This window comes from Echeneis naucrates, chromosome 6, assembly GCF_900963305.1.
Source record: "Echeneis naucrates chromosome 6, fEcheNa1.1, whole genome shotgun sequence".
NCBI classification, from domain to species: domain Eukaryota; kingdom Metazoa; phylum Chordata; class Actinopteri; order Carangiformes; family Echeneidae; genus Echeneis; species Echeneis naucrates.
In genome coordinates, this window is record NC_042516.1 from 17,875,063 (window position 1) to 17,890,149 (window position 15,087).

General features: G+C 42.0%; 1 protein-coding gene across 3 annotated transcripts in view; it reads right to left on the reverse strand.

Moving 5' to 3' along the window:
* Positions 1 to 15,087, reverse strand: part of cadm4 (cell adhesion molecule 4) — a 134,407-nt gene that overhangs the window by 978 nt on the left and 118,342 nt on the right. For 2 of the 3 annotated variants that reach the window (XM_029505286.1, XM_029505284.1), the window contains exons 5-8: positions 14,509 to 14,599; positions 9,791 to 9,963; positions 3,072 to 3,185; positions 333 to 461 (exon numbers count right to left, since the gene is read on the reverse strand). In XM_029505286.1, coding sequence (XP_029361146.1) covers positions 333 to 461; positions 3,072 to 3,185; positions 9,791 to 9,963; positions 14,509 to 14,599 — 507 coding nt within the window. The remainder of the gene's footprint in view (positions 1 to 332; positions 462 to 3,071; positions 3,186 to 9,790; positions 9,964 to 14,508; positions 14,600 to 15,087) is intronic. The other variant, XM_029505287.1, reaches the window with a different exon arrangement.

Sequence of the window (15,087 nt, forward strand, 5' to 3'; positions counted from 1 at the left end):
CATAAAACATGGGGCCACACCTACATTTCCCACAACACCCTATCTTTTCCGCTCTCCTGGCCAAGGTCGTCCATCACAGACAGCGAGAGAGAAGCATCCCATCCTGTCGCTTATGTCATGACAATTTTACACCTTGGTTTAAAAGATTATTTTTGAAAAACCTGGATCCAACAGTCCGCCAATGACTTTTTTTACATGCACGTTATAAAAGAAAGTGCAGAATGAGACAACGTGCCTATGAAAAATGCAATAAAACACTGGGCACCAAGACACACCCACTACAGGAAACTATTGTTTGAATCAATACGCATGTGTTTGTGAGTGTGTGTTACCTTTCTGCCGGACAGAGCACCAGATGGTGACAATGAGGACGCAGATGACGGTGAAAACTAGCAGTGCCAGTACGCCACCTATCACTGCATATGGTACTGCGCTGTGAGTCTCCACCACTGCACCAGGGTCTGAGAAGTAACAAGAGAAACAATTAACGTGTGAGTGCGTGAAGGTAAATATGGATATTTGAGGAGAGAGAGAAGTACAGGCCAAGCAGATGGAAATAAACAGACACATCAAAAATGAAGGAGATCAAATTGAGAGAAGGAAAGCACATTAAAAAACTCAGACGTGTGATAGAGTTCAAGGAGCGAGACAGGAGGAAAGGGAAGTCAATATTTTCCACCCAACTTGAATTATCACATTTCATCACCCCCCATTGCACAGAATGTCAGGCAGTCATATTGGGTGAGAAGAAGGTGGAGAAATGAGGAGAGTGAATAAATAAATAAGCACGTCAGTCTCTAAAAACCCACTTCAGCCAAGCACCTGTCAAGAGCACAATGCATTTTGAATGAGGGGAACTCTGAGTGTGTTTACACCCCAGGTAGTGCAGCTCTGGGAAATGAAATCAAACACTTCACAACAAGATGAGTGTCGAGAGATAAAGAGATAAAGAAGATAAGTTAAATTCTGTGACATGTAGCTGTATAAAATCGCAGTAGTGCAAAGGATTTATTCATGTCAACCTCAGTTTCTACCATCTTTACACATGCTGGTATAAAGAAAAGGACAAATGCTACAGCAAACACTGGGGAACAGTGAGAGAAACTGTTAGTTAGCGTTGATATGATTCAACTCAACAATTTGTCAAGTGACAGAAAAGTAAAATGACAACAATTTGAACAATGGATTAACAGTTGAAGTCATCCATCAAGCAGAACTACAAAATATTTACTAGCTTCAGCTTCTGAAATATGAGGACAGAACACATAACAGGACTTGAGTAAAAATCATCTGATGGCGTTCAATGATACCTCTTGTTCTTGATTTTTCTGTATTTCTGATAATTTGTGGACTAAACATCTAATTAATTAAACTAATGTGAAAGCTAAATCTTAAAGCTTGTATTTATATACGTGTCTGCAATTCCACCAGAACATATTGCGTGACACCCATAAAAGCAGTTGATAGATCGGTCTGGAGCTGAAAGAGAAACACCAAGAGCCTGGATGAAAATAACGTGTCAGCATCTGAGGTGCTGACAACAAGAGACTTCTTTTTTTTTCCTGATAGGGCCTTGGGGGTTGTAGTGTAAGGGGTGGTAAAGCCAATGGGAAGCAAGGACGAGGAGTTATTGATGCAGCTCTTGGACCTTGTCAAAGCAGAATTAGAACATGAATCATTAATATTGCGCTAACATGGAGATCAAGGGAGAAAGAGAGAGTGGTAAAAGTAAAGGAAGGGGGAGACGATGCGAGGAGGCAAAGGAGTTGAAAACTGCAGAAAAGACAATGTGCTCTTGTACAAGTGCCTTGTTGAGCCTTACGACGACGTCATGACATTTCCACTCGTGCAGGATCAGGTTCTGACGTGTGTGTTGGTTTGATTAAGCACACATTCGTGCATCTGCAGGCATGCAAGACACAGTGGTGACACCAAGCAGTTGGCCTGAGTATTATTTCTAAGGGAGTGAAAGAGCAAGTGCTGTACTTTTACCTCTTACCATCCTGCGCTTAATCCACAGAAGCCCAGAGCTCCACAGGTAATGATTGACGATAGTCAAAAGCGTGCTGTTTCTCTGAGGAGCCCGACAGACAGTACATCAACATCGACTAAACGTTCACCAAACTGTTCAAGAGGATTCACAGCTTTTTCTTAGGAGTCTTTATGACATTTCCACACATGCCCAGCAGGTGAACAACATCTGCCTGCCTCAGACAGTGACAGCAGAAATAGAAGAAAAAGAAGGATGTCCCCGCTCTCTTTGCTTCATCTCTTCTTTTAAGATGCAGAGAGGAGACAGATGAGCCAAAGGTGTGGAAAGAAAGAAAGAAGAAATGCCAGTGAGTTTGTGTTTGTGTCAGTGTGCGTATGAGATAAATTGATTCTGCAGTAGTTTAACACACACTGACACACACGCACACACACACACACACACACGGGGTACAACTAGTGCTACGCAGTATTTCCTTTATCCTGCTGTATTTCATTAATTTGGTAGAATATGATTCGAAAACCACCTGGATCTCTTGTCTTTCTGCCTTTCCTGCTTTCTTTCCATCTTCTTCTCTCTCCCCTCCCCTTTCCATATATGTGTGTCTTTCCGAGTGTGGATGTATGTGTTTAAATATGTTTGTGTAGCAACTTCTCAGCCCTCCAGAGGCTGGTGTCAGTCAGTTAAAGGCAGAGTGTGTTGCCAATTCCTTAAACTCTTAACGCAGATTCATTAACAGTATCCACTGAGCACCAGGAGACACACAAACACACACACACAAACACAAATGCTGACTGTGCAGTGTGTATGGGGTGCATCAAACTGCCAGCAATAAAAAAAAGAGGGAGAGCAGTGGTTGTGCATGATGCATACCCAAGTGTCTGCAGACACATGCGCTCATGTCAATGCAGGGCAAAGTAAGGTTGCAGCAGAAAAATGGTTTGTTTAGCTGTGTGTCCGTGTGGGTCACCTGAGGGCCACCAAATGAATGTTGGGATTGGAAAACACCAAAGGAAAGCGGGAAAGGACAACGAGAGACGTGGAGGCCACCAGAGGGTGAACAAAAAGCTGTGTGCATTACCTTTTGGGTCCAGGATGAAGTTGGGTGTTAGGAGGGTTGGGGTGGCAGGATGGGAGGTGATTGGTTGGGTGGAAGTACAAGTGGGACGGACCGTGGTAGTGACTGACACATTATCTACAGACAGACAGGGAATGGGATAACACACACACACAAATTCTATTATCTACAACATGCAGTGACATTTCCACAGCGGCGTCACAGGGTTTTTATAGAAAAAGGCACATAAAACATGACACATGCTTTATTATTACATTAGTTTCATGGTTGCTACGGCTCAGCGTCCTGCTTGATAATCATTGGATGGTCGACTCAAAGACACCTCATTTCCCCTGAAGAGTTTAAAGGAGGAGGAACAGATGGAAAACCCAAGAAAGAGAGGAGAAACTTATCTCAGATATGGTACCAGAGACAAATGTCACTAATTATTTTCCCAAACTGAATGTGGGTGTGAATTGATCTTGACCCCTGACAGGTGATAAAGCTACGGACAGATAATGTTCTCCAGCGGACCTCTGCACCAGCAGAAGAGGGGTGGTTAAAGAAAATGTTTACAATGGGACAGACATGCTTTAAAGCATGGGCTGAAGAGAATTACACCTGGCAGAGTGCCATTCATCTATGAGGCAAATGGAATATATAGGAACACATTCTCTATTTCTGACACATTTTCTATGGTACAATGGCAAGAAAGACAGAGACATTGTCTGTGACAGATGCATTCCCAATGGAGCAGCGCTATGCAGGGATTGTCTCATTCAATGCTCGACAATAGGTTGGATCTTGACACATCTCCAAATCAATGGTTGAGATACAATGGTAGGTAGAGAGGTAGAAAAAGACAAGTTCATATTGCCATTAAAGACAAAAATAATAGCTGACAAGAGCAAAAAGGAGACAGAGGAGTGAGTGTGAATGTGTGTGTCTGTGCGCGTCAGTACTTTCACAGCGAAGAGATGTCACCTCATCAAAAATGCAATGTGTGATGTAGTTTATATACTAATGTTTCAGGATACACACACAGATGTCTCTCACACAGCTTGTTCTGATATACACACAGGTTTGTGTATGTATGTACTTACACCGAAATGCTTAATCACGCACATACAGGCATATAATGCAGTCACAAAGGCACACACACACACACACACAGACACATACAGGTGTGTATAAGCGCACGCGCACGCACACACACACATTGCCCTTTCTCCTCAGGAGTAATTTATTGGTAAGTATTCCTCAGTCTCTTCTATCCCTTTCTCCCACTGGCCCTGAGATCATCAATCTCTTTTTGCACTCTTCTTATGTCAGCACTATACCTCCTCTCTCCCTCTTTTTTTTCTTCCTCCAATTCTTCCTTGGTCTTCCATCTGAAAAGGAATGTACATGATGTATTTTGTGGAATAGAGTCTTTTTTTGTGAAGAAGTGAAAGTTGGTGGGAAAAGGCAAACCGAATTACAGAGAGGGAAAGAGAACTTAACCTTCAACTACCTCAGTGTCTGTTAATGCCTCCCTGTGAGTTTAGCTGCGTGTTCTATGTATTTGTGGCTACATCCACATGTTGTACATCGACATTTCAATGTGTGCGCGTTGCTGTCACTTGAGCCTGAGCACACAGGATTAATGGCCAGGGTCGCTGCACTAATTAACTGGATGCTGTTCAACACACGAATGACCTAAAATAGTTCTTTCTCGCCATTTCCAACTTTATCACTCCACCACAATCTCTCACTTTCTTTTCCCTTTTCTCCCTTCAACCAAACTCCTCATCCCTTAATTGCACCTTCTCCCTCATTCCCTTTCCTTCATTCAACTGCCTCTCTAGTTCGGTTCCTTGGTCACTGCGTTCTCTCACTGCCTCTCTTCAACTTAATTAAGGAGAATGCCATACAGCTGTCGTCCTCTTGGCCAATGGCGTCTTTTTTCAACCCCACATCCTATTGTTATTCATTAACACTATATGGCTGCCAATCAGGTACATGGCCCATGTTATTTCCAGGGATGGATGTGGCAGCTCTTTGCGATAATAACGTTTCCCTTCGTATCTAATTTTTGCAGAAGTGCGCCTGAGGATACTGTGCCGCCGTGTTGGATGAGCCCTGTTATTCTTTCATGTTCAGCGTCTCTGATTATAAGGGCCTTAACCAGAGCAGCGGTGACTCCATTTGTCAATCGACATGTCGTAGAGTCAATGTTGAGCAGAGGTCTGCTGCTGAGGCCATATCAACAAACGCTGACTGGCCGAAGAGTCGTTCAAAATGTACTCGCATGCCAATAAAGATGCAGTGCCATGTGCGGATGAAAACAGCACTGAAGACAGTTTTTTCTTCCAACAAACAAAATTGACTGTGTTATCTGTGCCTGGCTTCCTCTGCCACGAGCCCAAACCCTCTTTCCATTTTCATTCTCATTCATTTTTTTTTTTTTTTGAGAGTCTCACTTCATTAAACAAAGGTCTATGTTTTTTATTCCAATTATCCAGACAGCTCATTACAACCATTGCAGAGACACAGACTAAACCCTGGTCATCTAGTATCCCTCTCCATCTCATTTTCTATCAATCCTTTCATCTTTCTATAATTCCCCACTGCTTTCCATGACTCTTTTTGTAAAACCATTAGTCTCTCTATTTTTCCCCTTGCTCACTTTCCCTGTGCATTTGGCAAAAATATCTTTTAATGCACACACAGTATGTGACATATATGCAAACAGTAAAAATTCTCATATCTTTCCCACCCCCCTCAGTCTTTTTCATGCCATTCAATTCTAATGGGTTTTATTGGCTTGGAAATTCATCTGAGTGCAGCAGCACTGTTCAATTGCATAAGGGAGCCCTGCAGGCTTTCCCCAGACAATCAGCTACAGTCTCCACCCACTCACATGCACCTTCACAAATCCACACCAAAAATGTCCAATTTTTCCTAAACTGTGGCAGAGATGAAACAACCACCAGGCTACATCCTTTTTTGTATCGTGCAGATATCTGCCGTGTCTTTGCAACGTGGATGAATTAGTATGAGGCTGTGCACTCTGTGACTCATTCAAAACAATTTTTCACATTTATATCATTAATGACTTTCTAAAAAGTTGCAGAAAGTTAATTTCAGTGCTTTAATTTGTGTGAGGCACACTCACGCACACTAACAAGAAAATTGGCCCGCACTTTCTCTAAATTACAAACTCATTAAAGCACATGCACAAACACACACGTGCACGTACACACACACTCCCTATCCAGAGTTACATGTGCACACAACGATGATCGGTTAAATAGAGCTCAGCATCAATGCACCACATCTTTGCCACAGCTCCCTCAACAGTTTTCCTCCTATTGCTTTATGGTCTCCTTTGCCAGAATTAAGCCTGCATCTCTTCACGAAGTGACATAGCCCGAAGCACCTGCGACAAATTGGCAGCCACTTTTGCCCTGAGTTTGTGCTTCTTGTGCAGGCCCTGATGGGAGACAACTGTCACAGAGGGAAAGTTAGGAAAAAATGAGAATGAGAGAATGAGAGAGAGCGCTGGTAGTTTTTCTGCACCTGTAATAAAATGGTTTCTTTTATGCTGACTCATCTTTTACAGCACACCGCTCTAGTGCTCCCTCTTAGCCCCTGCTACCTCCCCCAGTGCACCCTGGGATTCCCTCTGGGAAGGCTGGAAGCCAACTTAACTGACATTCCGTTTATCTGACAGGGTGTAGTACTGAATGTTAACCTGCCTTTGACCTCCATCGTCCTTCTATCGCCCATTCCATCCCTCCCTTCTCTCCCAGCTCCCTCCTTCTGTCTATCCATTCATCTCTCCATCCCTTTCTAAGCACCTTACAGTTCCACCGATTCTCCCTGTGTCCTTTCCTCCGAAAGCTTGACCCTCTGTGAGTAAAGAAAATTAACTGCGGCTGAACTGAGAACGCTGGCAAAACTGGTGGGAAGGTGAGGAGCAGAGCAGGGTGGAAGAAGAAGTGGGCAGGAGGTGTGAAAGAGGTGAGAACAGTGGGCAGAATAAGAGAAGAAGGCCATTGGGAGAGAAAAATGTGGGAGAAATGAAGGGACAATAGAAGAGGGGACGAGAAAAGGGTTGAAAAGAAACACGAGATGAGAGATTGAAACAGTTCTGACTGAAACGGAGAATAAACTCACAGAGAATGAAACATTAAGGCTCAAGAAGTGGAGCCAGAGTGGCATGAGACTATATCTTTTTCTATCACCAGAGACTTTAGGGAATAAGTGAAAAGCTTTGTTACAAAATGAGATATTCTCTGTTTGAAAAAAGAAAAATGACACCTACTAAAACAACGTGGGTGCTGGAATGAAAAAAAAAAACAAAACAAAAAAAAAAACTAAAAACTGTGCACACTGTGGATAAGTGTTAGTGCTATGAGTCATCTTAACATATTTTACAGCGTTGAATCATATTTATTCCCACAGTTGACTAATGAGCATTGCATTTAATCATCAGAAAGTCGCACTTCAATATCACTGTAAGTCATTTATGATGTGTTATTTACATTTACAATAATGTAGTAAACACACCAGTTTTAAGTTGTGCAGACTCTTCAAACTAATGGGCATCACTGGAAACATTATAGCTTGAATACCAAGAGTATGTCTGGAGAAAGAATTAACATGCCGTTAAACAGATTATTAGTTGTGACATACAGGGAAATCAAGAGTCTACAGATTAATGTGATGGCTGAATCAACAACTCTGAGCTCTTTGAGATAAGGTTTGAAACAATCTGCCCAATGGGCAAGTACATATTTTTTGAAGTACAGCAAACCACCACTGATACTGAGCTACAGCAAGAGGATTTAAGAAGCTGATTGCTGGAAATCCGTGCTGCAGAGCAGAGGAGATGAAGCTTGGCTTATATGGGTTATGAGGATTTTTGGTCTTTTATGGATTTTAGTCAAGGCAAAATTCTTTACTTTAAATGGAGACTCCTCCTCACCCCTCCCCCAAATTTCAAAAGAGTGGATGGAAATAAAAAGCGTAATAAATCAAATAATTGACCCGTACACGCAACAATGTGAAATAAAGAAGATGAATGATGAAATGCGGGAAAAATGGTACATACATATGTAGAAAAACAAATGGAGATGACATCTTAAAAAAAAAAAAAAAGGAAACTGTGGTAGCAAGAAACTGACAGACCATTTTTCTACAGAGGTGGCAACGAACATCAAAGCTTGGCATGTCTCACCTTCTAGGATATAAAGAGAGCACGAGACAGAGAAAGCAATCACACTACTGTTGCCACCTTTGAAACCAAAGGAAAGCTGTCAAGAGTATGCACGTCGAGTGTGAGTGTGTGGTGTGTGTGTGTATGTGTGTGTTTGTCTGATGACTAGCTGAGGCGGTGCTAAACAAAAGCAGAGCAAAAGTGTTACATAAGATATTATGTCGACTTTGCCTCCGTCCCGTTCCCTCTGATCTCCCCTTATCAGGCGCTGGGGTGAAGTGACAGTAGCCCCCAGCAGGGGATGTCGATCTGCGGAGCAACAGTGACGCGTGCTGTATGCAATTCAGCCAAATCACTAATGCAGTTGATGTGAACCGGTGGAAGCCTCTAATGATGAGATCGTGTTGAAATCTGCCTTCTGTGCTGCTGTTCCATTAAAATCTCAAGTCCTTCTTTGTTTCATTCCAACTTAATTCAGTTGTTTCATGTAAGGATTACAACAACATTAACACGCCTTAAAGCCTCGTCTTCTAATATGCTGGAAATGTTGGCCAAGTTCTCACAATTACTGAAAGCACGGGGATCAAGTTCATGTGATGTTGCAAGCTCCGTCGTCATCCTCTTTGAGCCGCCGTGTGCACCCTAACTGGGTCAACCTTCATTAAGAATTTAGCCGACGCCAGTGAATCGAGGTGCAACATCTTGGAAAGCTTGTAAAACCTGACTACAAAAGCCCCTAACCCACGTCTTCCTTCCTCGTCTGATACCTCTCCTCGAACAACAAGCAAGGCTGATTTGCCTGAATTTTAAATGCAACAAATGTTGTGCGGTTTTATTGCCAACTGTTACCAACAGATTCAGCTCTGCCTTAACAACTTGCAGTTTGTGCGAACTTCTGTTTGTCTCCTACGTGTCACCTTGTATAGTGAAAATTTTGTTTTCAAAGCATCTTGCATTTTTATTTATTGCACTCAAAGATCTAAGTTATTCTGAATTCCTTGAAGAGAGGAGCAGGTCACTGGGGACATGACAAATTGGTTCTTTACAAGAGATAGCTTGAATAATGATGCTGGTGACTAGTATTTGAGCACACTGGCCAACATCTTCTTGTGGAATCAATATCTCTGCTGAATCAATTGGAGGTTTAACAGAGGTTTCCTGGTGTGTACCGAATCAGGAAAACAAATAAAGCTGAAAGACAGATGAGACAAGCATCAAGATTTAATGGATCTGTTGCCCAGTGCCAGAATAACCACACTACAAAGACACTGGGTAGAAGAAAAGGATCAATAAAACTGACCCCCACGCCCCCACCCCACTCAAAAAAAAAAAGAAAAAAAGAAATGAAAAATAAAAAATATCACAAACAAAACAACAAACAAAAGATCGAGTGGCATGAAATTCTGAGCAATTACATAAGACTGGAAATTACAATAATAATGGAAAATGATCCCTTGAAAAAATACATTTAGAAATCTTAAAAAGGAGACATTTTGAGAAAACATGTAACAAACATCATTTGTAATCCACAGTTACTCACCATACACCAGTAGAGTGTAATGATCAGCAGCACGACCATAGTTGTTCTGGGCCTGGCAGAGGTACGTCCCATTGTGCGACTGGCTTAGACGGGAGATCTGGAGGGTGGGGCCAGAAATCTCTGCCCTCTCAGGTAAGGTGTCATTTATCTTGGACCACTGAATGTTCCTTGGCCTGGTGGGAAGAGAAAAGGTGAGTATTTATTGCTTGGTTGTGCTCGAACAGCATGTTCAATAATTTACACAGCATCACTTAACAAAATAAAAATTGTTGGTTTCAGCTTCTCAAATTTGGGCTTTGCTGCTCTACTCTAATCTTATCCTCAGAATAACAATAGCGGCATTAAAAAAAATGACTTGATGACTTCAAGTGTGCAGTATACATCAGCTGAACTGTTTGAATGTTTTAAAACTAAAGTAAAGGCCACGTTGCTATTACCTGTACAACCATCAGTTTCAGTTTTACATCACTTGGTACTGAGATACAGTAATCCGATTACTTTTCAAAAAGAAGCAGTACGAGGGATGACAGTTTGAATTTCAGCAATTATATCTGTTGTTTGTGCCTGTAGCCTGGGATGTCTTAGCTGGGAGGACAGTTAGTCTCCACTAAGAGAGGAGAATTAACACATAAACACATTTGAGCTCTTTCAATACATCACATGTAGCTTGCAAACATTAGCTATCGGTAAATCTGCGTTCAGTTTTTCCCTGAGGACGGATACTGAAACAGAAACAGAACTCTATTTATCAAGCTGTTGATCCTCAGTAAATACTTGGATGCCCGCATGTGTTGTTTTCTGCATCCGCACCTGTTTAACACAGAAGATGGGATGTGTGGGTGTGCAGAATTTGGACCGTGTAGAAAAGGTAACCTAGGCTAACAAGGGATTACATTTTCTAGTGACTTGCCAAGCGCTGACAACTGAGCGACAACTAGCTCTGTCAGTAATTCCACTTGTAGCATACTGATTTTAATCAAATTTAGTTAAAAACCTCAGGCACTAAAAGGTGTTAGGAATGACGAAATGAAAAGAGACAAGGTTCGAAGCACACAGAACGGAGGATGCTATAAATAAAAAGACAAGTGAAAGAAGCGGGTGAAGGAGCCCATGGGGGAAGGATGGCATGAGAAGGAAGTATAACAGGAGTTTGGAAAGGGAGCCAATAACAGCACAGAGCTGCATCCTGACAAATAATGAGAAGAAGGATAATAAGAGGGCAGCCACTGTGTAAAAACGTTGGCAGGTAGGAGAAGCCGGTATATAGGACAGAAGTAGTGTGAAGTGTGGAGGGAAAAAAAAACAACACACCAACAAAAGGAGAGATGGGAATAGAAAGAAAGCATTGCTGCAGGTGGGGGAAGGAACGAAGACAAGAAGAGATGGTGGGAGATGACAGGAAAGAGCAGGCAGACAAAATGCATTGGTCATGAAAGGCAAGCAGGCAGCTCACACAGGAGGTGAAAGGATTACAGAGACACCCTGGCGAACAAGGCGGTGTGTGTGTGTGTGTGTGTGTGTGTGTGTGTGTGTCAGTGTGCATGTGTGTCTGGCTGGGTGTCATGGCTCTTGTCACCCTGGCCAGATTACAATCCTGACTCATCTGGATTCTAATCCCTCAGGAAGTGTAATTAAACCTCTTTCTTGCTTAGTCACACACATGAACACAATCTCCCTCACTCCTACACAGACTAAACGTGCGCATAGATGATCTCCTTCCATTCCCTCTTCGTGCTGATGCACACATGTACTGGTACTCTCTCTAACACACACGTACAGATTGTTCCAAGTGCAGACACACAAATAAGCAGGCAATCAAACAAAATGACAAGACATTGTCTCCATCCCTCTTCCTAATAACGGACAGACAATGAGTGTACCCCCTCACAGAAAGGAAGTGGCACATAATTGGTCATTAATGCTTAACAGGCCGCTAACAGGGCCAGAGAGAAAGCGTGAGGGTGACAAGGGGACTGTAATATGTGTGCGACTTTGTGTGCATGTGTGTTTGTGTGTATGTGTGCAGTCCAGCGTGAGATGAGGGTCCCCGTGTGGAGTGGCCCACTGTCCCTGTCTCTCATTGTCATGTACGCGCACATGTATAACACAGACACAACAGCATACGCAAAAAGACACACACACTGTCCCCAGCCAGCAGTTACAAAGCTTGTGCGTGGCTATGGCCAATATACTTCTTAGCCAGTGCTCACTGTGGGATTTCATTACACACACACACGTTGGCTGCATGAAGCTTTACTGGGGAGCTTTATTGGACTTGATCCCCACAGACGGATGGACCATCTAGAGGAGGTTTCAAGAGTTTAGGACCCAATACCCTTCTGGAAAGTTCACAAGGGGCTGTGAACACACAAAAAAAGCGGCTTTGTTTAAAAGCTGGCTCTTAAAAGTATTGATTGCTGATTTGGTTTAGTAAGTCTAACCTCACACATTGAGTCACATACAAATTTGTAACATGGCCACACTTCCGATTAATGACTGGTACTCCTACCCTTCTGCTAACCTCTCTGCCTCCAGTCATAAGCAGCTTTACCTTTTGTTCTCCACGGAATAAAATATGGATCAGATAGTTTTTATCCGTCCATCAAATATTAAACGCCAGTTGATACTACAGATACCACACTTTGGCTCGCTGTCATGAATACAAAAACTATCCTCAGTTCATGGTATGAGGGCCTGCGTCATTTTTAAGGAACAGCACGTGTTCATACTTTATGTCTATTTCCTATTTCTTACAAAGGAAGTGATACAAGGCTGCTGCTTATTCCTGAATAGATCCCGGGAGGAACAGAGACGTCTTATAGTAATTACAGAGAATGTATCCAAGTTGATGTATTTGCTAATTATCCTGAGTTTTCTAAGAAAGAACCCTGGAATTACATGGGATAGCAATTATTTGGAAAAAGCCAACTTAGTGTTCATTTCAACAACCGATTATACAATTGCATCAGACAAACACAGGGAGGGTAAAGAGCTGTGTGCCAGTATAGTTATTTTAAGATACTCTGGGAAAAAGCTTTTTCTGAAACTATTGGGGTCTGATCAAACACAAATGTTTCAAAGTTGTTAACGATTGCTGCAATATATTTATATATTCAATATAAATATTAATATATAATATATTTTCCTCTGGTTCTTTCTCTCTCCGCTGTGGCCAGTAAGTTGTAGCGGTGCAGGTTGGATGATTACAAAAGAGTTGCAAAGGAGAAGGATATTTTCTCTGTTTGGTAAATGATACTCACGTGAAAAATCTATTTCAATATTTGTGTGATCGCCTTCCATTTCTGATTTCTAATTTCTATAGCTGACGAGTCAACCTTCAATCAACCTTCTGGGGCAGAAACTCATTTCTTTTTCGTGTGTGTTCGTCTGTGTTTTTATCATCTAAAATACTGTTTCAAATCATCAGAATGTACATCTTTTTTTTTTTCTTTTTTTTTTTCTATATTTATATTCATTGTTTTCCAAAGATACATTCCCAAACGTTCGATAGATCAAGCTCATTAGTGTAACAGCTGAGCTACTCTGTATACTCTGTGGTCACAGTAATGATGACCTTTGGCTCAGACTTTTGCAATTATTACAGGTCGCTGAATTCAACCTTATTCTACATTTTCGTGCGCAGAATAATTTATTTAGGTACTCTGGATAAATGGGTGAACTTAGAGGCCCCATATTGTATAAAGTGAAGAGATAAATGCGTTTTTTTCCAATTCATAAAGCAGCTGTAGATTGGCTACAAATACTGCTAAAGTAAAACACTTAATCCACAGAGAAATACACATATTTAGCCCATATTCAAAAGCTGTGCCTTACAATGAGCTGGTAGAACTTCTTTGCTTATTTGCTCCCAGCGCATCTTCCCTTGATGCATTTGCCCATTTTTTTTTTTCTTTGTTGCTTTAACTTTATTAATAACAAAAAAAGAGTAATTCGATTGCTAAGCTAGCAGCCACAAGACAGAAAATGTCGGAGAAACCCTGCACAGCCAGACACCAAGTACATGCTTGATGCTAGAGGGAGTTGTTGTAAAACTCTACTGAGATGTTTTTTTTTTTTGGTTCTTAAAAGCACAAATATATCTTTAAAACTTCAAATAAAACACCAGAAAAAGGGTGAAATCTGGGACCTTTGTGGCAGGATAAACAGACGGGAAATACTGTCTATCCTCCTCACAGACAGAAAGAAGAGTGCCGTTTGTTTGTCGTTACCCACTGTTTGACGACGGCACGACCTGAAAGCTGAAAATACACCTCGCCTCGTAAAAGTTGACATTGAACTCGGAAACCTCCGGCATGTCCTCATCAATTAAAAGCTTCCTGTGTATCCTTAAGCCGATTTGTCGAGGCTCATTGCAGCCCTCTGATCACAGCCAGTTTGTTGCGACAAATCGTGTATTTTGTCATGAATTTATTATAGAATGAGAGAAAATGCCTAAACACACTGCAATGACAAACCGAAAACAGCTTCACAAGCAGCGCTTGGCAGCAGCTGTTTAATACCCCACTGTCATATCCTGCGGAAGCCTCATCTGTGATTTAAATAAATCTTTGAAGACTGATGAATATAGGAAGTCATCATACCTCCTTAAACCATGAATACAAACATTGCTTCTATTATTAAAAGCTGTCATTCACATGTTTTTCAAACTAATGTAGGACAAAGAGATACACACATTTAGACTCAAAGCACAGACTTACAGAGGGTTTCCAGTGACGGAGCAGGTGAGGGTGAGCGAGTCGCCCTCTCGCAAAATGCCAGAAGGAGGAACAATTCTCACTGTGGGTGCAACTGCAGAGAAAGCAGGAGAGGGAGATAAACGAGTGTGAGACAGAGAAAATAAGAAAAGCATAGTACTAAAACTATACTGGATCAAAATCATCAAATTTCAGCCACAATCATAGAAGTTGGGGGGGGGGGGGGACACGAGAGCGGTGACAAGAAAGGCTACAAAAAAAGGAGGAACAGGGGACCAGTGAGAAGGTGACAGGGGGTAGGGTCTTTAACATCTGTTTCCAAGGCAACCAGCCAACAATCCCACAGCTGAGACACCTGTTACCATAAGCAGCCCACCGCTCGAGCAGCTGCTGTACTGCACTCACTTCGGTAACAGAGAGATGGGAAGCCAAATGCACAATGACAGCTCGTCATTACTGCCAGCTCTCTGGCTGGAGAGACACAGCAGCATGTAGATTGACAAAAGTGTTGAATATGAATCATTCTGATCTCTCAACAAACATTAATATATATACATGTGGCAAACGAAATGTACCGAGAGG